At 38.9% G+C, this 23,677-nt stretch overlaps 1 protein-coding gene across 1 annotated transcript in view; it reads left to right on the top strand.

Annotated features, from left to right (window-relative positions):
- The window catches only part of ehbp1 (EH domain binding protein 1), a 387,240-nt gene that overhangs the window by 129,738 nt on the left and 233,825 nt on the right, over nucleotides 1-23,677 (top strand). Inside the window, exons 7-9 of the mRNA XM_078556541.1 lie at nucleotides 1,058-1,239; nucleotides 4,813-4,952; nucleotides 22,614-22,745. Coding sequence (XP_078412667.1) covers nucleotides 1,058-1,239; nucleotides 4,813-4,952; nucleotides 22,614-22,745 — 454 coding nt within the window. The remainder of the gene's footprint in view (nucleotides 1-1,057; nucleotides 1,240-4,812; nucleotides 4,953-22,613; nucleotides 22,746-23,677) is intronic.

Genomic DNA, 23,677 nt, shown 5'->3' with positions numbered 1-23,677 from the left:
TTCTATGAAGGATGGCATGTTACATTTCTGACTTACTCTGCTCAGCTCCTATATCAACAGAAATGTCAAGTACTGTACAGCAGAATATCTGAAATATATGCCTGCTAGCAGTGGACATCAATAAAGGCAAAATGCAATTTCCAGAATGTTAATTATGTACTAAAAGCCTAATATTGTGCCTTATGTAGTTTTACATTCATTCCACCCTTTAAAATTAATATTTTATCAAGACTTGTGCTACAGCATTATTTTTCACAAATGGATGCATATATAAATAAATTTACTGTGTCTCTAAAGATTCCAATGTTGGGACAGCTTGTGGTTTTGTCAATTGGCAAAGTAATTAAATCAAACTATTGCATAATTGCTATTTAATACTTCCTTTTGTTCTTATTTTGTGGTATTATGATCTATGTCTGTACAAAGAGGATTTCCAGACGGTTTGATTGTGTGATCTTTTTAATGTTTAGGGCATTTTAAAAATCAAATTGCTAGTGATTTACTTGGTTTTATACTGATGAAAAAAGATTGTGTTCAAATGATGAAGAATGTTTTCAGTTGCTGAATTTGTGAGACTGCATCGTGAATATTTATAATTCAGTTTCATGGGTGTTAATGGAAGGAAAGTGAGTAAAGATCAATTCTCTTAAATACTGATCCACAATTTCTATATTCAGCCTCTATCACAGGCTCCAAGTAAAATATACTGTATGCAGAAATTAGTGCTGTTTTATCATTGGCAACATATAATCAGTTAAAGAGCTTAGCATTGCATTTAAGCTGCAGCCAGACCAGAAGATACTGAATAAGTTGTTAACTTGACCGACTAGATCAGGAAGGAAATATATTGAAAAAACGCAAATAGGATATAATAATTCACCTGCATTGCTTTTCAAAATGTAAACTAAAATGTTGCTGTTCTGTGTATTTGACATGGCTAGGTTTTTCATTAGAGTGTATTGGCAGGAATGATGGTTAATATAGTCATGGTTATACCTGCCTGTTAAATCCAGTGAAGCAGATTTTATTCACTGATACTTTCTTTCCTGTTTCCTAGGAGTCACCTTCTGGCCGTAGAAAAGCTCTTGCCACCAGTAGCATTAACATGAAGCAGTACGCAAGCCCCATGCCTACACAGACCGATGTAAAGCTGAAATTCAAGCCTTTGTCTAAAAAAATAGTTGCTGCCGCACTGCAGTTTTCTTTATCTTGCATTTTCCTGAGAGAAGGCAAAGCAACGTAAGTTTCTCTGAACTTAAACTGAACAACATTTCCCAGGTGGCTTCAGTTGTATTTTGACCTCAGTGCTTTCTTTATACCTTGTCAAATGGCAATATGAGGGCACAATAGTATTTTTGAGTTTGCTAACTGTGAAATCTAAAGGCCCTCGACAAGAAGCATGTTGTGGTTTTCATGTTTCTTTGAGTTGAAGCTATGTTGAATATATTCCTTGGTAGATCCTTTTATCTAGCGATGAATGAAAATTAAACCAATTAACCAGTCAGTAGCAAGCAAGAAATACAAAGTATAAAATGCCTTCTTAAGACCATTCCTATGAATATAACTTAAAATGAGACATTAGTATGCACAATGTTTCCTCTTTTTATGAAGTGAAAAGCATCCACTTCAGTGATGACCAAACTCTAATGAATTATTGAATATTTTAGATAAATGGATCGTATTTGCATAAAAATGGTGTAAATATATAAAATTGATTTATGAAATTTGGATTAATGCACTAAAATAACAATTGCCCTGTGATAGCAGGATACCATTCTGCATAAAAGCTTTGGTTCTAGTATTCTTGTTTATCAAATTACCTGTGTACGTATTTATCACCTGCTCGTTGGATCAAGGAACCATTTTTATTTCCAAATTCTTCCTGTCAGTAAATTTTTTTAAATCAAATTGAATTCACATAGTCTTTTTTGTTATTCTTATAAATATTTCTTAAGTATGCACATAGTCTTGAAATCCAAGGTTTGATTGTAATGATTTTTTTGATTTGCTATTAGTTGCAAATGGTTAGTTTCAATCTTTTTTCTCAAACTGAGATTTTCAAGTAAGGGAAAGATGAAAATAAAGGAAACACTTTTCTTCACTAAAGTATTATAGGTATCTGTTTAAAACTTTTTCAATCACTTTTTTATTGTTTTATGTTGTGCCAATTATTTCTCTCCCTACGACTTAATTTCTTTTGACCGCTCAGCCCCTCACGCCTACTCCTCCATTCAATAAGATTGTGCCTGATCTGTTTGTGTTTTGAATTCCGCATTCCCATCTACCCCCGGTAACCTTAGGTTCTTGTCTGGCAAGAGAATCAATCTACCTCTGCCTTAAAAATATTCAACCACCCTGCCTCCACCTCCATCTGAGGGCAGAGTGTTCCAAAGTCACATGACTCAGTGAAAAAAATTCTCCTTATCTCTGTCCTAAAAGGGCAACCCCTAATTTTAAAACAGATCCCCCTAGTTCTGGACTCACCCACACAAGGCCCATTAGGACATGAGAATTGTTTTCTGTTATTATGGGTTTTCCATGCTATTTGGCATCCTTTTCATTTCTGTACTGAAGTTCTGGCATGTTTTTGTTATGAGGCCTTTATCTCCTGACCTTTTTGCTCCTGCTATTGAATTGCTTCCTTGCCCTTATACTTTGCATTTCTCAGGTGGCTTCAGTTGTATTTTGACCTCCATGCTTTCTCTATATCTTGTCAGATGACAATAAGAGGGCACAGTAGTATTTTTGAGTTTTCTAACTGTGAAATCTAAAGGCCTTTGACAAGAAGCATGAGAAAAAAGATATATTCTTAGTGCATTTTTTACTGGCCAATTCTTTTTCGTAAACCTCACTTTTGTCCCCTTTGGGTGTTCCCAAAACCTTGCAGTGTTTAATACTAACTGCAGTGGAATTAATGGCATTTCTCTGACATTTGGTTGCATCAGCAATGAACTGTATCACAGAATAATATCAGCATGAAGACATGTTGTGTTATGTTGCTTCTACTATAGGTGCATTCTGCTAATTAGCTAACTTCTCCCTGGATTCGCAAGTACACTCAAACTTTAGCTTACAAGCACACTTCCAGATCTTTGGTCATGCCGAGCAGAATACCACTGCTCCAAAGGCGTACCTTTGCCCCAACTGCCCTCTTTACTTTAGGCTGCTCCCCACAGTCCTTTCTCTAACTTTTTAACTCATCTTAAAATGGGACCTCTGCCTGTCCTTGTCCCTGTGGCAACTGTTGGCTGTCAGACTCCCCAAAAATGACTCTCATGAAGAGCTGTTCACTGACCCTTGAACTGATCTGGTGACCTATCACAACACTGCTAGAGGGTTCCGCCCTTGTTACTAGGCAGGAACCAATATAACAAGCATTGGAAAATTCTGTACCTTAAATGTTACAGTCTTCACAGACTGCTAATTTAGCACCACTGGACACAGAGTGAATTGATTTCGTAATAATTTATACCAGTAAGTGTCTGATATCTATTTAAAACAAAGTAGCTCTGCTAAAAGTGAATAACAAATCACATTTGTCTGATATTTTACTATTGACCGTGGTCTTCAATTTCTGTTGCAAGTAATTCTACTCTTAAAATGAGGGAAGAATATTCAGAAATATGAGGAGCATTATGATTTTAATGTTGTACCTACACAGAATCTCTAACAGGTTGGTGTGTTGAATAGTATGGTGATTGTGCAGTGAAGCTGGTATGCTACTCCCAGCTGTTTAGTAATAAGAAAAGGATGATTGAATGTTCTGCATAAATTTGGCATGTTTGTCCTTTCGATATATAGTAACTTTCAAAAGAGCAAAATGACATTTTTAAAGGAGAGATCACAAATGGGTATACACTACCAGTTAAAGGTAACCTTAGGGGTAATGGTTTTCGTTAGCATGATTTCTGGACAGCTAATTGAGATTATCAACAAATGGGATATTTGCAGTCTCTTGTTTTCAGAAGCCTTGTCTTTTGCTTTTACTTAAAGCCACAATCATGGTCACTACTGAAGACAATACTCATGAAGCAATGAACTTTGAAGTTTTTTAGTTTTTTCTATCTTAAGATTTTACCTTTTTGACATCTATCATCAACCTTTTTAAACAATTTTGCAACTACTGGTTTGTAACTTGTTTATGATGTCTATTTTGAACAATAAACACTCCTGAGAACCCGTTAAACAATTATTGAAGTGGCATTCAGCAGAAACCCATAGCCCTGTTTTTGTTAGCATTTTATGTGGGTTTTTGTATTCGCCAAGGTGAGGAATGCTGTAACCATGCTTTGTTCCATCTGTTTGGCGATAGGTGTGCCTGCTATTCTGCCCATCCATGCACCTTTACTCCAATGCAACATTTTCAATTTCCCACATCTGCATCTTGGTGGTCTCCAAGTGAGACACTATTTGTACATAGAGGCATGAGTAGTTTAATGTAATATATCCAGCTGGTAGCACCTTTGTGCAACTTGCAAGCTATTCAGAGTCCCCACCCTCAAATTCAGTAATAAAAGGTTTGTAATTTCTATTTGCATAGATATCAAGGGAGAGTGATGAATAAATGGTCCCTTGGATTTTTCTTCCCTCATATAGCAGCTTAGCTTCTCTCAGTCATCAAACTTTGGAAGCACTTGATCTGTATGTTGCAGCCATTTACTGGACAAATTCTCCAGGACATCAGGGGACCTTCAGCAATAGAGTTGTCTCCTTATCTGCTGAATTGCTTTTAAAAGATAAAACTCAACTGTTCAACAAACCTTCTGAATCATGTACTTAAGGTTTTTGACTAGTTATGTTTCTGATGATCAGGGATGAGGATATGCAAAGTCTGGCTAGTCTGATGAGTATGAAACAAGCTGATATTGGAAACTTGGATGACTTTGAGGAAGAAAATGAGGAAGATGAAGAAAACCGAGTGAATCAAGAGGAGAAGTCAGCAAAAATTACAGGTTTGATACATTTGCTACCAACCTCGGAAAAACTTATCTAAATGTATATTGTGCATTTAAAAAATGTATGCAAAGGTAATTTATTGCTGTAAATTTTTCATCATGTTCTAGTTGTCATCATTCGCCCTTCTACCTGTTAGTACAAGCTGTTCCATATTATTTAAAAGAAAAATTCATGAGCCAGGATTTTTCCCTCGTCAGGTGGGCTTGACGGGAGCGGTCAGGAAGCTGACTGCTGCCCGCGATCTGGGCCGGACCGCGATTTCACATTGGCGGGCCAATTAAGGCCCGCCCAGTGTGAAATGCGTGCTTCAGTGCTCAGCGCTGCCTGTGTGGGGAGGGGGAGGAGGGCGAGAGCACAAGTTCACGCATGCGTATCGGAGCGTGCTGGAAAAGGCCCCTGAGGCACAGAGCTGCCTCAGGGAGATGTAGAGTTTTGAAAATTAAAAATAAAGATTTTTAAAATGTTTTAAAAAAAAACACCATGTCCCCTCATGTGACTCTGTTACACCAGCAGGGATGTGTTAGAAATTAGGATGAAATTTAAAAAATTTTTTTTAATGACGGATTGAAGCCTCATCCTGCCCGTGGATGAGGTTTCGCAAAAAATGCAAAGGCCACTTTGCCTATTTGCCTGCCTGCCGACCGTGAGGTGCGCGCCTGCCCTCTCAACGAAAAATCCGGCCCATGAGCTCTTTTAATGGACTGTTCCTCTTCTAGCACTAGTACTTGTGTGTTCTCTGCAGGACGTTTAAGCCTTATTTCTATCATTATTAATATGTGTTTGAAGGCACCCCTGGAGGGAAAGGTGTGTACTGGTACACAGAGATCGCACTTAAATGGCTCATTATAATTCCTAAGATTTTTTGTTGACATGAAACACACTTTAGAGCTTGTTCATCTTCTTTACACGGCATTGAAACTTTTCTTAGTTGTATATTTTCTTTGCAGCTTTTGTGCTTTTTTCCTTCTGAGAATGTTCTGGTAGGTAGTAATGAATAGTTGACTGTTTATGTTCCACGCGATCAGGTTAAAAATGAGCTAATGCAGGCGTGGCTAATGTAAGATATTTATTCCTTTGTGGGATTTTGGGCATTTCTGACAAGGCCAGCAGTTATTGCCCTTGAACTGAGTTGGCTTGCAAGGCCATTTCAGAGAGCAGTAAAAGTCAGCCACCTTGCTTTGGGTCTGAAATCACGTGTAGGCCAGACAAGGTAACGATGGCAGATTCCCTTCCCTAAATGGTATTAGTGAATCAGACGGGTTTTTACAACAATCGATGATAGTTTCAATGGTTACCATTAACGAGACTAGCTGTTAATTCCAGATTTATTAATTGAATTCAAATTCCACCAGCTGCCGTGATGGGATTCGAACCTGTGTCCCCAGAGCATTGCTTGGTCCCTTGGATTACTCATCCAGTGACATTACCACTACCCCACCAACTCCCCCTTGCTTGTCCTTTTAGTATAAACAATTTATCATAACTCGAGCATTTTCATTAACAGGGAGTTAACACGCCCAATCAATCCTATTTTTTTAAAATTTCGACTGGACCCCTGATTTGATATATTAGGAAATTATTGAACAGCATGACTAGAAAAAGACAGGAGTCCAGGCACATAGATCATGAAAATTTCATGAATATGGCACAAAAAATTGTCAAAAAAGCTAATGGAATACTAGCCATGATATGTAGAGGATAAGAATACAAGAGGGTAGAAGTGATGCTGCAGCCATACAAAGCCCTGGGTTAGGCCACACCTGGAGTAGTGTGTTCATTCCTGGGCGCACATCATAAGAAGGATATAGTGGCCTTGCAGGAAGTGCAGCATAAATTTACTGGAATGATACCTGGACTCCAAGGGTCAAATTACAAGGCGATATTACACAAACCAGGGTTGTGTTCTCTGGAATTTAGAAGGTTAAGCGGTGATTTGATCAAAGTTTTCAGGACATTAAGGGAACAGAGAGGGTGAATACAGAGAAACTATTTCTGCTGGTTGGGAAGTCTAGGACTTGGGGACATAACTTAAAAATTAGACCCAGACCTTTCAGGAGTTAAGAAACACTTCTATACACAAGGCATGGTAAAAGTTTGAAACTCTCGTCCATGAACAGCAATTGATGCTAGATCAAATTTTAAACCTGGACTTGATAGTTTTTGTTATCCAAAGGGTATTAAAGGATATGGGGCAAAGATGGGTATGTGGAGTTAAGTCATGGATCAGCCATGGTCTCATTGAATAGCAGAACAGGCTTGAGAGATTGAATGGCTTACTCCTATTTCTGTGTGTGGGTGACTTAGCTATTATTTAAGCATTTTATGTCTGATGAACAATATTTGTAAACTTCACACTATATTTTTTCAAGAAAATTTCAATCGCTGAATGTCATTTAATTAATGACTCTATTATTTTCAAAATTGATGCTGTAGTAGCAATAGAGTACAGTATATGAGCTTCATGTTGCTGACTTAGACTGCATTTTTATTTCTTTATATAGCTTTAGATTGAGACAGGAGCCATCACTCTGCTTTGAAGGTGTACTTTGTGATGTTTTTATTTTGTAACTTGACTAGTTTTCAACAGCAGGACATTGTGATCTTGACTTTAACTTTGTGAACCTTTTAAGATTAATTTGAAGTGGTACATCTTGGTTGCTTGAGTGAGAACAGTTTTTAAAAGGGACTTAAATAGTTGTTTGTTATATAAATCTGACCCAAATTTAACTAAGAAACTAGCTTTCTAGCCAAACAACCAATAAGTTGGAGATGTATAAAATGTTCATCGGAAGGTTTGTGATGCTCGTACTCCTGATTTGATATATTAGGAAATCATTGAACAGCATGATTAGAAAAAAACAGGAGTCCATGCACATAGATCATGAAAATTTCATGAATAGGCACAAAAAATTGTCAAGAAGGCTAATGGAATGCTAGCCATGATATCTAGAAGAAAAGAATACATGGGAGTAGAAGTTATGCTGCCTCCATATAAAGCCCTGGGTTATACCACGCTTGAAGTAGTGTGTTCATTTCTGGGCACACATCATAAGAAGAATATACTGGCATTGCAAGAAGTGCAGCATAAATTACAAGGAGATATTACACAAATCAGGAGTACGAGCTGCAGTGCAATTCTCTACATCATCTTGAATTTTAAGGGCTACATTGCTTATTAACATCTTGTGTGTTGCATTTTCTTGGTATTTCATAGTGTGTAACATTTTATTATAAAAATTATTATGATTGTAGAATAATATCTAAATTTAAAAAAGCAAATTGTAAGGATTTTTTTATGTGATCAGAATGTGAATGAATAACAATTCTGCCATATAATCTTGGGAAAAAAGCAACATTTAAAACTCAGTAACATTTTTATGTACTAAAATATTTAACTGGAAGGAATTCCTAATTCATACTCTCTGAAGTGTGTAATTCTGCATTTCCCTAATACCATGAAACAATCAGTAAAATTTAAAGGAATTTTGCAGTGTTTGCAATTTGCATAGAATGACTCGTGTTAAAAAGAGGAAAGAATTGATATTCCAGCACCAATTGGATGTTTCCATTTTTGGCTACCTCCTGGTCACCTTCCTCGCCTTTGGGAATCATTTTGATACAGGAGCAGGAAATTCAAAGTAAATTCACGCTGCCAGAGTTTGTCATCTAGTCAAAACTAACATTAGCTCTACCTTCTCGTGACAATAAGATTATTTTCTTTCTTTTTAATTTTTGTTTTATATCACTCTTTGTGATTAATAATTTCTTTAAGCTCACAAAGGTGCGCATCTCAGCATTTTATAAATAACGAATTCAGCATGCTTTTTCCCCTAGTGGATTGCATCACCTGTGGGGAAAGTTCTGACGATGTGTCAGATTTGAATTGTCAAAATTATCAAGGAGGAGTGAATGGAAAGCATTCCTCACTTAGGATTAAGGCCCTGAAAAGAATCAGACTAAAAGCATTCTACTGAATTTTTTAATGTTTTGCCATACAGCACTTCTTTTGATTCTTACATTTTCAGAGCTTGAGAATAATGTTATTTGAAGGCATTTTTTCTTAGTCTTTAGAATAGGATTTGATAAATTCCCAATAATAGAAATCTCTAATATGTTGCTTCTTATACCTTTTGAATATTAAAATGTTGAGTACCAATGCTTAAAATGTTTCCAAATATGACTGACTTTATGGTAAAATTTATGTAAATATAACTTTTATTCCGCCAATTTTCTTCCCTTGTCATGTGATTTGTGTTGAGATATAACTCTAAAAGCATTGACACCTCTCTGATGTCTTATTCAAATGTCCTCTTTTTGTCTCTGAATGTGAGTGTTTGTGGGTTATTTGACTGGGGAAAATGGTGGTGATGGTGGAGATAGTGAGGTGGATTGATAGTGTGGCCAATCAGAGCTTTCCTAATTGTTATGCAGCTTCTAGTCGGGGTCGAAACCTTGACTGAATCTTATTTCTTTGCTATAAACACTGAGGCCCTAAAGACGACCTAGTTGATATTAGGTTACTCAGCATAAACAGGGGAGTGGCCTAAGAATCTCTCTGCTCTGCAAGGCTCACTCCTAGGACGTGCAGATCATTTACTCACTAAACTATCTTTGAATATGTAAATTTTACATTGAAGTAAATAGGAATGAAGGGATCACATGACATGCTATTCCATTGATATGAGTTCATACTGTGATTGCCCAGCATGATCCTAACAATGTCACAGTGCAAAGTAAGGCCAGATATCACCTACCTGAGTGTGAGGCACAATTAGATCAGACTTCAGAACAAATTTCTAACCCATCCATGTGCCAAAAGAGGCTTTTAGTGTGCGGAAGGGGGAATAGAAATTCAATTATCGGAACAAAAGCCAGTTATATCGAAGACACTAGTTTTGAGCATTTTTAATAGGATCTCTCAAATTGTAGGTATTAAAAGTTGTCAAATGACATCAGAACATGTTTATGTTCTTGTCCCTTTTTAAGAACAGCGAGGACCTTGCCAATGACTTTCAGCTTTCTGGTCTTAATATTTTGATTCTGAAGTATCCTTCTGAACTGTTTGCACCCAGGAAGCACATGAAATTTCTAAGTCCATCCAGACTCATTCACCCAGACTTAAATGTCTGATCCATAAACTCAAGTAGTTTTTTAATAAGTTGATCTGTTGCCGTAGGCCATATTTAACAGTAAACTTCTCTACATTTCTCCTGTGGTAGAGGCTGAGGCAGTATTGAGAAAAGAGTTGAAGTGGGATTTTTCAGTTGCCAGCAGTAGTGTATCCACAAAATCTCATTTGATCAGTTCAAATGTCCTTGTTCCTTAGGAATTGCCTTTTGGGCCACTATTTTCCCTAATCATTCCCTGCGGACAACTGAGCCACTAGTTCAGGAGGTCATGACATTGCTGTTTTTTGGGGTCCTATGCAGCAACATGGATCACTAGACCTGATGTCTGTTTCTGCCTGTGAATGCCTGTGTTGTTAGGAATGAGATTGAAAGTGTTAATAACACAGAAATAAAGATGATGGATTACAGAACTGCTGAGACCATAAGATGCCACACTGGGGGAAAAGCCACTACTCAAGGCTGAATGAGACAGGGGAGGTTCAGATTGGATGTTTTGCTGTTAAAGGTGCTATATAAATGTCAGTTGCTTTTGGAAGGTTGATGGATGTGCTGAAATCGTGCTTGATTTACACTTGGAGAGATAAGTCCATAAGACCATAAGACATAGGAGCAGAAATTAGGTCATCCTGCCCATCGAGTCTGCTCCGCCATTCAATCATGGCTGATAAGTTTCTCAACCCCATTCTCCTGCCTTCTCCCCATAACCTTTGATCCCTTTACCAATCAAGAACCTATCTATCTCGGTCTTAAATACACTCAATGACCTGACCTCCACAGCCTTCTGTGGCAAAGAATTCCATAGATTCACCACTCTCTGGCTAAAGAAGTTTCTCCTCATCTCTGTTCTAAAAGGTCTTCCCTTTACTCTGAGGCTGTGCCCTCGGGTCCTAGTCTCTCCGACTAATGGAAACATCTTCCCCACGTCCACTCTATCCAGGCCTTTCAGTATTCTGTAACCCCCCCCATATCCTTCTAAACTCCATCGAGTGTAGACCCAGAGTCCTCAAACGTTCCTCGTTAAGCCTTTCATTCCTGGGATCGTTCTCGTGAACCTCCTCTGGACCCTCTCCGGGGCCAGAACATCCATCCTGAGATACGGGGCCCAAAATTGCTCACAATATTCTAAATGGGAAGAAATTTTGTACCATGTTTCCTTGGGAGATTAATTGGGCTGGGTAGATCCAAAATAGAATAGGTTATATATGGTTGGTGGATGGAATAGGTATAATGAACTAGACTTTTTCTTTGTTTTTGACTATATCCATGCTATATGTCTTTTTTTTAATTCATTCATGAGATGCTAGGCCAGCATTTATTGCCAATCCCTAATTGTCCTTGTTCAGAGGCATTTAAGAATCAACCACATTGTTGTGGGCTTGGAGTCACATTTAGGCCAGAACAAGTAAGGATGGCAGATTTCCTTCCCTAAAGGACATTAGTGAACCAGATGGATTTTTATAACAATCAGCAATGGTTTCATGGTCATCATTAGTCTTTTGACTCCAGGTTTTATTGGATTCAAATTTCACCATCTGCCGTGGTGGGTTTTGAACCTGGGTCCCCAGAGTATTACCCTGGGTCTCTGGAATACTAGTCCGCTATGCCACTAGCATTGGTTTTAATTATAAAGCATTGTGAGACGCATTTTGAATACTGTGACCTTTTGTGGCTTAATATTTCCAGAGATTTCAGTGCTGCTTGGCATCCTCGTCTCAGTCAGAAGCTGAGTTTTTGGTTTATATCTGAGAAACAACTTCCTTAAAGGAAAGCAATATTGGGCTATAAAATATAGCCTCAATTGATCTATGCAGAAATCTCTAATGGAAATGTGCTTCCCCATTGTATTAACCAGATGAGGTGGTGCCCTTTTTGGTGCAGGATGCACTTTCACAGAATGGATAAAACTCAATCCAAAAGCCAAACAACAACTGAATTGTTGTAGATAGATATAGATAACCGGACAGGTTAACAGCATGTAATGTTCAGCATTGCAAAGACCAAGTTAATTGCTTCATTACTAAGGATGTATTGTGATTTCAGCTGGCCATCTCTCTCAAAGGCTATCTGTGAAGTCAATATTGATGTGCCAACCAAAGCTATCCCGTAAATTCAATGCATAGTGATTAGATTGTGTTATGGATTAGGGTGGAGCCTTTACATCTGGGACCTGGACTTGAATCTGAACAGATGAAACCTCGCCCTACTGCTAGCAGTTAGAGTCCTACAATGACCTGGATTGAGATGCTCATGAAGTTCCTACTTTCAGCATTCTCATGTTGCGAACCACAAATTGGGGACAAAAGCATCCAATGGAAGTAAAATATGTCACCTTGGCATGCTCGTGCATCTTTCAGGCTCTGGTTTCAGTGCAGCATTGAAGAGGTCTGGATGCAGGCCTTCCTTTCACCATACTGTGCTTGATACGGTGAGGAACAGAGAAAATGCGGCTTGTTTTCAAATGCTTTCGAAGAGTTGGCAACAGGTATGTTGTGAAAACACAGCTGCTTAAGCAATGTGTTCTCAACCTTGTATAATAACAACATTCAAATTCTCCAAATAGAAACCAATGGAGTTTAGAGGCACTTTGAAATTAAATGTAACAACTGATCAAGAGAGAATCTAACCATCGCCCCTTGTTGTCCAATGGAATTACCATCTGAATCCCCCACTGTCAACATCCTGGGGGTTACCGTTGACCAGAAACTGAACTGGACTAGCCATATAAATACTGTGGCTGCAAGAGCAGGTCAGAGGCTAGGAATCCCACGGCAAGTAACTCACCTCCTGACTCCCCAAAGCCTGTCCACCATCTACAAGGCACAAGTCAGGTGTGTGATGGAATATTCTCCACTCGCCTGGGTGAGTGCAGCTCCCACAACACTCAAGAAGCTTGACGCCATCCAGAGCAAAGCAGCCCACTTGATTGGCACCCCTTCCACAAGCATTCACTCCCTCCACCACCGACAAACAGTGGCAGCAGTGTGTACTATCTACAAAATGCACTGCAGAAACTCATCAAGGCTCCATAGACCGCACTTTCCAAATCCATGACCCCTACCATCTAGAAGGGCAAAGGCAGCAGGCACATGGGAACACCACCACCTGGAAGTTCCCCTCCAAGCCACTCACCATCCTGACTTGGAAATATATCACCGTTCCTTCACTGTGGCTGGGTCAAAATCCTGGAACTCCCTCCTTAACAGAACTGTGAGTGTACCTACACCACATGGACTGCAGCGGTTCAAGAAGGCAGACCACCATCACCTTCTCAAGGGCAACTAGGGGTGGGCAATAAATGCTGGCCTAGCCAGCAACGCCCATGTCCCGTCAATTAATAAAAAGAAATCATATGAGTAAGATGGGATGATCATTATGAAATCAGAAATTTAAACAACTGAAGGAGATGATGCTGATAAAGTGAGAAATGTTTATTAACCAAATAAAAGAGTAACAAGTATATTGCATTTGGTAAAGTTTAGGGAACAATACTAAGGAAAACAACATAAAAGGTTACAAGGCAAGTAGATGAAGCAGAACATGCCTGCATATAGTAAGACTTGGACAACATTGAGGCTTGGATTGATAAGTGACAAGTTAACATTCATTCCACACAAATGCCAGGCAATGACCATATCCAACAAGAGATAATGTAAGCACTTCCCACAGAATCACAGAATTGTTACAGTCCAGAAGGAGGTCATTTGGCCCATTGCGTCTGCGCCGGCTCTCCAAATGAGCAACTCACCTAGCTCCATTCTTCCGCTTTCACCCTGTAACCCTGCACATTCTTCCTTTTCAGATGACAGTCTGATTCCCTTTTGACAGCTTCTATTGAACCTGCCTCCTCCACAGTCTCAGGCAAAGCATTCCAGACCCAAACACTTGCTGTGTGAAAAAGTTTTTCTTAACATCACTGTTTCTTCTTTTACTAATTACTTTAAAACTGTGCCCTCTTGTTCTTGATCCTTTTAGGAGTGGGAACAGTTTTTCCCTATCTACATACGAACATATGAATTAGGAGCAGGAGTAGGCCTCTTGACCCCTCGAGCACGCTTCGCCATTCAATAAGATCCTGGCTGATCTGATGTAACCTCAACTCCACATTCCTGCCTACCCCCTATAATCCTTCACCCCCTTGTTTATCAAGAATCTATCTAGCTCTGCCTTAAAAGTATTCAAAGACTCTGCTTCCACTGCCTTGAGTGCTCCAAAGACACTCAACTCTCAGAGAGAAAAAAATTCTCCTCATCCCTGTCTTAAATGAGCGACCCCTTATTTTTAACAGTGACCTCTAATTCTAGATTCTCCCATAAGAGGAAACATCCTCTCCACATCCACCCTGTCAAGACCCCTCAGGATCTTAAAGATTTCAATCAAGGTTTCTACTCTGTCCAGACTCATGATTTTGAATATCTCTATCAAATCTCCTCTTAGCCGCCTTTTCTCTGAGGAAAACAGTCTTAACTTCCCCAATCTGTCTTCATAACTGAAGTTCCTCATTCCTGGAACCATTCTTGTGAATTTTTCCTGCAACCTCTCCAATGCCTTCACATCCTTCCTAAAGTGCGGCACCCAGAGCTGGACACAATACTCCAGCTGAGACTGAATTAATGGCTCATACAAGCTCAACGTAACCTTCTTGCTCTTGTACCCTATTGATAAAACCCGGGATACTGTTTGCTTTATTAGCCCTGCTCTCAATCTCTCCTGCCGCCTTTAGTGATTAAGCACATGTACACCCAGGTCCCTCTTCCCTTGCACCCCCTTTAGTATTGTACCCCCTATTTTGTACTGTCTCTCCAGTTATTCCTACCAAAATGAATCACTTCATATTTCTTTGCATTGAACTTCATATGCCACCTGTCCGCCCGTTCCACCACCTTGTCTATGTCCTTTTGAAGTTTACGCTGTCCTCCTCACAGTTCACAGTGCTTCCAAGTTTTGTATCATCTGCAAACTTCGAAATTGTGCCCCTGCACACCAAGATCTAGGTCATTAATGTATATCAGGAGAAGCAAGGGTCCCAGCACTTGTCCCCTGGAGAAGTCCATTACAAACCTTCCCCCAGCTCAAAAAACATACATTAACCCCTACTCTGTCTCTTGACACTCAGCCAATTCCATATCCATGTTACTATTGTCCCTTTTATTCCATGAGCTATAATTTTTCTCACAGGCCTGTTGTGAGATTGTATCACACCACATACACCACATCAACAACATTGCCCTCATCAACCCTCTCTGATACCTCTTCAAAAAAACTCCAGCAAGTTAGTTAAATATGTTTTTCCTTAAGAAACCCATGCTGCTTTTCCTTAATTAACCGACATTTGTCCATGTGATTATTAATTTTGTCCTGAATTATTGTTTCTAGAAGTTTCCTCATTCCCAAAGTTAAATTGACTAGCCTGTAGTTGCTGGGCTAATCCTTACACCCTTTTTTGAACAAGGCTGTAATATTTGTAGTTCTTCAGTCCTTTGGCACCACCCCTGAGTCTAAGGAAGACCTGAAAAATTATAGCCAGCACCTCCACAATTTCCATTCTCATTTCTTGCGTATCCTTGGGTGCATCACATCCAGTCCCATCACCTCATCAACTTTAAGTACAGATAACCCATCCAATAACTCCTTTCTTTCAATTTTAAACCCTTCGAGTGTTTGAATTCCTTCCTATTTTACCGTGGCCTGGGTAGTGTCTTCTTCCTTGGTAAAGACAGACACAAAGTAAATTTAATACCTCAGTTATGTCTCTGCCTCCATGTGTAAATTCCCTTTTTGGTCCCTCATCACCCCTACTTCTCCTTTTACTGTTTATATGCTACTTCTCCTTTTACCACCGTTTTACTGTTTATATGCCTATAGAAGACTTTGGGATTCCCTTTTATGTTAGCTGCCAGTCTCTTTTCATACTCCCTTTTTGCTTCTCTTATTTGCTTCTTCACCTCCCCTCTGAACCTTCTAGATTAGCTAGGTTCTCAATTGTAGTTTCTACCTGACATCTGTCAAAAGCACACTTTTTCTTTATTTTAATTTCTATCTCTTTTGACATCCAGGGAGCTCTGAATTTGTTTGCTCTACCTTTCCCTTTCGAGGGAATATACCTTGATTGTGCTCAAATTAGCGCCTCTTTGAACGTAGTCCATTGATCAGCTACTGTTTTTCCTGCCAACTTTGACTCCAATTTATTCAGCCCAGATCTGTTCTCATCCCATTGAAGTTGGCTTTCCCCCAATTAATTTTTCTCACCCTGGCCTGTTCTTTGTCCTTTTCAATAGTCAGCCTATGATACAATGATCACTGCCTCCTAAATGTTCTCCTACTGACATTTGATCTACTTGGCCCACTTCATTCCCCAGAACCAGATCTAGCAATGCCTCCTTCCTCATTGGACTGGAAACATACTACTGAAGAAAATTTTCCTGAACACACTCTAGGAACTCTTGCCCCTGTCTACCCTTTGCACTAATACAATCCCAGTCTATACTTGGATAATTAAAATCCCCCATTATAAGTACTCTATAATTTTGCACCTCTGTAATATCCATTACGTAACGTTCAACAGCATTGCCATCCTTGAATCCCCAGCATCAACATTTTGGTGGTTATTGTTGACCAGAAACTGAACTGGATTAGCCATATAAATACTGTGGCTACCAAAGCAGACCAGCAGCTGGGAATTCTGCAGTGAGTAACTTATCTCCTGACTCCCCAAAGCCTGTCCACTTTCTACAAGGCACAAGTCAGGATTGTGATGGAATATCCTCCACTTGCCTGGATGAATGCAGCTCCAACAACACTCGAGAAGCTCGACATCATCCGAGATAATAGCCTACTGCTCCTAATTCATATGTTTGTAGGTCCGTAAAGCAGCCCACATGATCAACACCCATCCACTACCATAAACATTCACCACTTCCACCACCAGCACATAGTGGCAGCAGTGTGTACCATGTACATGATGCACTGCAGCAACTCATCAAGCCTCCTCCAATAATGCCTTCCAAAATCACGACCTTTATTACCTATAAGCTAAGAAAGGCTACAAGCATGCAAGAACGCCACCACGTTGACTTGGAAATATATCACTTTCCTTAACTGTCACTGGGTCAGATTCTTGGAACGAACTTCCTAACAGCACTGTGGGTGTACCTACACCACATGAACTGCAGCAGTTCAAGAAGGCAGCTCACCACCGCCTTCTCAAGGACAACAAATGGGCAACAAATGCTGACCTTGCCAATAATGTCCGTATCCCGTGAATGGATAACAAAGCAGGTTTTGATGCCAGCTTGTAAGACAGCCCCAAATAAAACTGTATAGAAACTGTTTGACTGGCATTTGGAGATGATGACAAGAATTGAGCAACTTGGGGCTTTTGCCAACTGTCTTTGGTTCAGAGAATAATTTATTTTAAAGGAGTGGTACTGAGTCTTTGACAGGTTTCTTTCTCGAATCATTTATTGTTCAAGAGAAAGCTGCCATTTTATTTTAAAGAATGCAACAAAAGAATGACAATCTTCCATACCTCAATCACGTTGCTCTAAAACTCACTGCTAAAGGCATTCAGGAGCTTCCCAAAGTGACACCTTTGTTTTAAAATCTTACCCCACTTGAGTCTTTGATTTGTAGCTCACAACACATGGAAACTGAGGTGAGGAGCTCGGTGTGAATGCATCCTTCACAACATAACAGTGAGAGACATTTTAAGGTTACAGTTTCTCTGTTGGTTTTATTAAAACTCGCTGCCTTCTGTATTAGTGCCATCAGAAATGCCAATATTGGCGTAACATTGTATTTTCTTCATTCTTTAAGATTGAAAAGCTAATCCTGACTCTAATACTCTCAAATGTAAGAATCTCATAAAACTATTACAAATATGTAATCCTCAAGTTTAATGCTTTTAGCCTCATCTGTTTTCAATGTGGTAATGCTAAAACACAACTGTAGCAGCTTTAATCATATCACATAAGTAGAAGACAACTCTGGCAACTGTATTTGGAAGTTAGGAAGCAAAAGAGCAAAGCAGTTTCTTTGGTTCATTTTTCATGTAACTGTGGGAAGAATACTCACCAACCAGTACAATTTGAGAAACATCAATCTCTTATGAGAATTGCAAATGAGGAATAACATGAATCTGATAAGAAATGTCTTTAGGGATTTTGCCTCTGTTGCTTGTTGCAAAAATTCCTGACCACCTCATTATTTCAACTGGCTTCTGTTTACAGAGATAGTAAACCAGTTGAATGCTCTGAGCAGCTTAGATGAAGAACAAGATGACTGCCTAAAACAAGCAAATAAGCCTGCAGCTAAATCAACCAGTTCTTCTGAAGGTCTACAAGCTTTCTTCCTTTCTATCTCTTGCTCTGCTTCTGTGCTGTAGTTGGTGAGCTGTAATGTTCTGTTACTTCATCCACCTTGCTTTTGCCTATATTATTTACTTGCATCTACTGATATGCTATTTTGCAATTTTCAGCTATAGCATGTGCTTTACTTTTCTATTTGCTGTCTGTGTGGAGCAATATCTGTGTAAAATATGCTTTCCAATACCTGCTTGTGATAAGAGTGCTGCATGTGGGATTTTATTCTGCATTGGTATAATCTCTTGGATTTGAAATACATCTTAATGTCATAGTCAAAAAGTACAGTTTATTGAATAACCTGTTTTTCTTTTTTATAGTCTACATATCATGGGTAGGTTAGCCAATTGGGATTGATCACAAGAAAACTTATCACTTTGACCTTTTCAGGTGGAAGCATATGATCTTCCCCTACCAGCCCTGGAAAATATTTGTGTGTATGCCAAGTTTTAAAATTCTGCATTCAATTGCCTTTTCATTTCAGGCAAGTGCATACGTTACTTTCAGTACCTTGCACTTGAGTGCAGCTTCACTGAGTGTGTTGTGTGACCTGATTTTCAAGAGACTAAAACACGAGGAAGTTTCTAAAGCTGCCTTATGTCACGTTTTCCTGTTGTTGAGGATAAGATTCCTGTATTTTTTTTCCCCTCTTCCTCATTCATTGCTTCACCTTGGAGCTGCTAGAAAGTGTATGAGAGTTGACTGGAAGGGAAAATACCTGACCTCTGATTTGCACTTACCATAACAAAGCATCTGTGATTAGGAATCCTAGATGATCATGAATATGGTTCAACATCCCATTGTGTCATGTTTTATTGACACTCAGGTGCATGTGCTACTGAACCAGACTGAGATAAATAAATCATTGATACCATCATTGTCTGGTAGTACAGAACTTGAGTATTGCTGAAAAAAGAGACATTTTTTGTTGAAGCTTTTTGACTTACACTTATCAGGATAATTCTCAAGAATGCCAAATGTAAAAATGTCTAAAAATGTTGTTCCCTTTACATTTGGTATTCTTGTAAATCATCCTGATGAGTGCAAAATGAAGAGGTTCGACAAAAAATGCCTCTCTTTTTCAACAATACGTATTTGGTTCTTTGTGAAAACAAGGTGTGGTCAATCTCTAGGACTTGAAGCAGGTTTAATCAAAAGAGGTCATTAAGGTACTGTATTTCCTTTTCCAAACCCTGCCCCTGTTCACCCGACTCCCAATCATTTGCTGAATCAGAGGAGTTACATGTGGACTGCCCTGTGTGTTAGTTTCTGACTGAGCAGCAGTTTCAACCAGCTCCTTTTATATTGGTGCAGATATTGACTATAGGCTGCACAGAAAGGTCATCGACTTGAACTGTTAAGTCTGTTTCTCTCCATATATGCTGCCTGACCTGCTGAGTTTTTCCAGCATTTTTTTGTTCTTATTATGGGTTGCAGCCAATGGAGTTGAGCTCTACCATGCCATCAACTGATAATTCAGTTCCATATTCAGTAACATTGGACAAACCAAGTATGGAATAGCATCAATAGTGTTTGAGCCTCTGTTCCCTCAATGGATCAATTCATGCTTCCGATGGAAATAAAATTGTAAATCCTATAAATTATGATGCAGAGCCTCAATAAAGCAGTAGTTAAAATATTGTGCCCAGATTTGTGCATCTATTTTTGAAAAGGTTTCAAAGCCATGGGTAGGGTCTAGAAGAGATTCATTTAATTTTCCACAATTTATGAATAAATATTTGGAACAGGATTGCAGATTTTGAGCATCTTTGGTATTTTGTTTTTGTTGAAGTTTTGAGGACGTGTAGACAACAAAGGTATAACCTTCCTGTTTCTGATGCTATTGGGGCAGGAGTAGGAGTGTCGTACAAGGAGAAGTAACTGCTGGTGATTGAATAAACTGTGGGCATAATCTGGAGTTTTGCTTCATTTCTGCTGGGGATTACGGAATAGTCTTGTACAACTTTACCTCTGAAGGTGGGATAGATTCTTCAGTAGGGAATATTTTGCATGTTTTGTGGAGAAGACAGCTTTGATGGGCCAAAGAAAATTTACTTCTATCATACTTTCACTTGAGCAGCACATGGTTTTATGCAGCAACCATTTGTGTTTAATTTATTCCAGCACATAGAAAAACTTTGGAATATTACGATTCTTGGTTTCCCAGGTTATTAAAGGTGGAGTGGTGCATGATATATCCTCCTCAAAATCTGATATTCTTCAGTAATTTCCTGCTGAATCTGTTGGATCCTCTGGATTCCATGCTGTTTGGGGAATTACATAAAACTATGCTTTGCTCTTATTTCTGCTAAAAGACTATGAATTCGAGGCTTTGATTGATGAGTTCTCCTGCTCCATATGGATATGGCACTCATCTCTGAAAATGATCCACTGTTCACTTTGTGCATCATTAGTCAGAACAGTGTCAGAACTTCATATGAACGAAGATGTTGTTACATTTCTTTAGTATTTTGGTATGATGGTGAAAGTATGGATGTTCAACTCCATGACTTTGTGGATAGAAATTCACTGTTCCCTACAGAAATGAGAAATCAAACTCGCTGGTGTCCAAGCCACAGCTTCTGTATTAGCTTGGCTAGCCCAGTCAACATTTACTACTTGGGTTTTAGACCTGACGTGGCTAATATACAGAACCCACAAATTTGTTGGGGTTGTTTTTAAGACTTCAGTTTTTTTTTCCTTTATTCTTTCAAAGGATGTGAACATTGCTGGCCAGGCGAGCATTTGTTGCACATCCCTAATTGGCCTTGAACTGACCTTGCTAGGTCATTTCAGAGGGCATTTAAGAGCCTACCACATTGCTGTGGGTCTGGAGTCACACATAGGCCAGACCAGGTAAGGACGGCAGATTTCCTTCCGTAAAGGACATTAGTGAACCAGATGGGTTTTTACAAAAATCAATGTTCCAGATTTATGAACTGAATTCAAATTCCACCAGCTGCCATGATAGGATGTGAACCCCCGTGTTCCCAGAGCATTAGCCTGGGCCTCTGGATTATTAGTCCAACAACATCACCACTATGCCACCGTGTCCACAGGCCTCCTTGAATTATTACCATGACTGTAGATTATAATGAAGGAAGAAAAAAAGTGGTAGTCATTCTTCAGTGAAGCAGATTCTCCATTGTATTTGCCAGCCTTCTTTCCTTTGTACTGCTGATTATCAAATCTCTTATTGGCTACACAACTGATTGTAATAGTAATCATTAACTAAATTGTGCCATTGTAAATACGAATGGTGGTGAGAGAATTCGGGATCGATACTTTGCGATGGTTCTGTTCGATGCAGAAAATCACATGGCCCTAATTCAAAAGCCCCATAAAGGAGAAGGTGCCTCTGTGATTCTAGGTTGGCTAAGCGATGTTACTATAATGTAGCTTTTGGATTTGAAAAATTTTGACTAAAGGACCAAAAGGATAAGAAATTTCATGATTAAAAAAACTGGTCTGATAATTTTCATATTATACTCATGGTTATCGTGATCTTGGTAAGTGCAGGGTATTAATCATTGCTACCAGAGGCATAAGTGTAAAACCCTTATTATACTGGCCTAGTATCTACAAAATCCTAATTGAATGATTTGCATAAAAATGTAATTGAAGCTAAAAAGGTTAATACTGGTATTTACTTCAAAATGTTTATTTATTGCAGTTAGTGTTGAATTTATTTTCTGGCGAATTATCCCCATCATTCATCTTGCAATGTAACATAGCTGTACCTCCAAGAGGCAAGTCACTTGCTTCCAGAAGTTTTGTCTGTGCCAGTCCTTCTAGACCTACCAATTTTGCCTCACAATGGGATGCCTCGCCTTGCCTCTGCTCATCACCTGCATAGTGCAGCTTTTCATCGTGTCAAAAAGATCAGTGTGTGAGCAGAATGCAGAAACTGAATCTCTCTCTTCTATTTTGTCATTGTTCCAAAACTCAGTGCCACAGTTCCACACACTTTATTCAATTTTAAAATTTTAAGTGAATGCGGCGGATTTGAGCTAACTTGTGTAAGAACAAATTAATTGTTTTTTTAAATTGTTACTTTAACATTGATCTCTTTTTATCATAGTTTACCAATAAGATTAGGGTATTTTCCTTTTGCAAGTAAAAAACAGCATGTGAAAATGGTGGAATAAAATTATGTACCTATCTTTTGCAGAACTTATAAATAAACTCAACTTTTTGGAAAAGGTGGAGGAACCCCCTATCACAAGACTGGACCCATTTAGAGAGCTCGATTCACATGGAGCAAATCCATTTGGAGACCCAGATGATGACCCTGATATAGAAGGTAGAAGATTTTATTTCACTGTACGATGTTCAGGATAGGAAATATTTTAATAGAACAGTATGTATTTTTCAGTAAAGCTGTTCCTTGCTGCCACTTGAATTTTTTAATTGTAAAACTGTACTTGGATATCACAATGAAACTTGGCAGTCCCAATCAAATGTTTAGTATGTGTTCTAAAACTCAATGATGGACATAAAAGATACAAATTCCAGTGGTAGGTAAAATCAATGATATGACTGGTGCTGAACAGCAGTGCTTTAAGAACAAAAAATAAATAGCATAAACTTTGTGCTTTTGGTACTTTAGAAAAAAAAACCTCTTCTTATTACTTTAAATTATTTTGGTTCATGACCGTAATATAATTAACTTCAAAGCTTTGTGGTATCTCTCTCTCTCAATTATATCTGATGCAAGACATAAGACCATAAAAGCAATGATGTTGTCTGTTGTTTTGGTAATGTTTTCGAACCCATTGCAATCATTCTCATTTCCCTTTTGACATGGTAGCAAATCGATGTGATTTACTCCTATTTGAATTGGTAATTCAACTACGTCAGCAGTTACCAAGCCAAGTTTCTGTCCTATCTTCCCTCATGCCTTCCCCAAGCTCATCTTGTCCAGGAAATTCACTTCTTAACTCTCAACTCTATTCCCACTGAACTGCTGGCCACACAACTTCCCTCTTGGCCCCTGTACTAACTGATACTGTAAATGGTGGCTTCTCCGTGGTTACTGCCCCACTCCTTTTCAAATATGCCATTATCAACCCCTCTTTAAAAACCGAACCTTCACCCCATGTTCTTGCAAACTGTTGCCCCCATCCTCAATCTCCCTTTCTTCTCCAAAGTCCTTGAATTTGTTATCACCTCCCCCAATCTGCGCCTGTTTTTTCACAATTGGGTTTCCATCCCTACCATAGTACTGAAACTGTC

The sequence above is a fragment of the Cetorhinus maximus genome, chromosome 14, assembly GCF_964194155.1.
Source record: "Cetorhinus maximus chromosome 14, sCetMax3.hap1.1, whole genome shotgun sequence".
NCBI classification, from domain to species: Eukaryota; Metazoa; Chordata; class Chondrichthyes; order Lamniformes; family Cetorhinidae; genus Cetorhinus; species Cetorhinus maximus.
The sequence above is the reverse complement of the archived record's forward strand: the minus strand, read 5'-3'. Positions and strand labels throughout refer to the sequence as shown.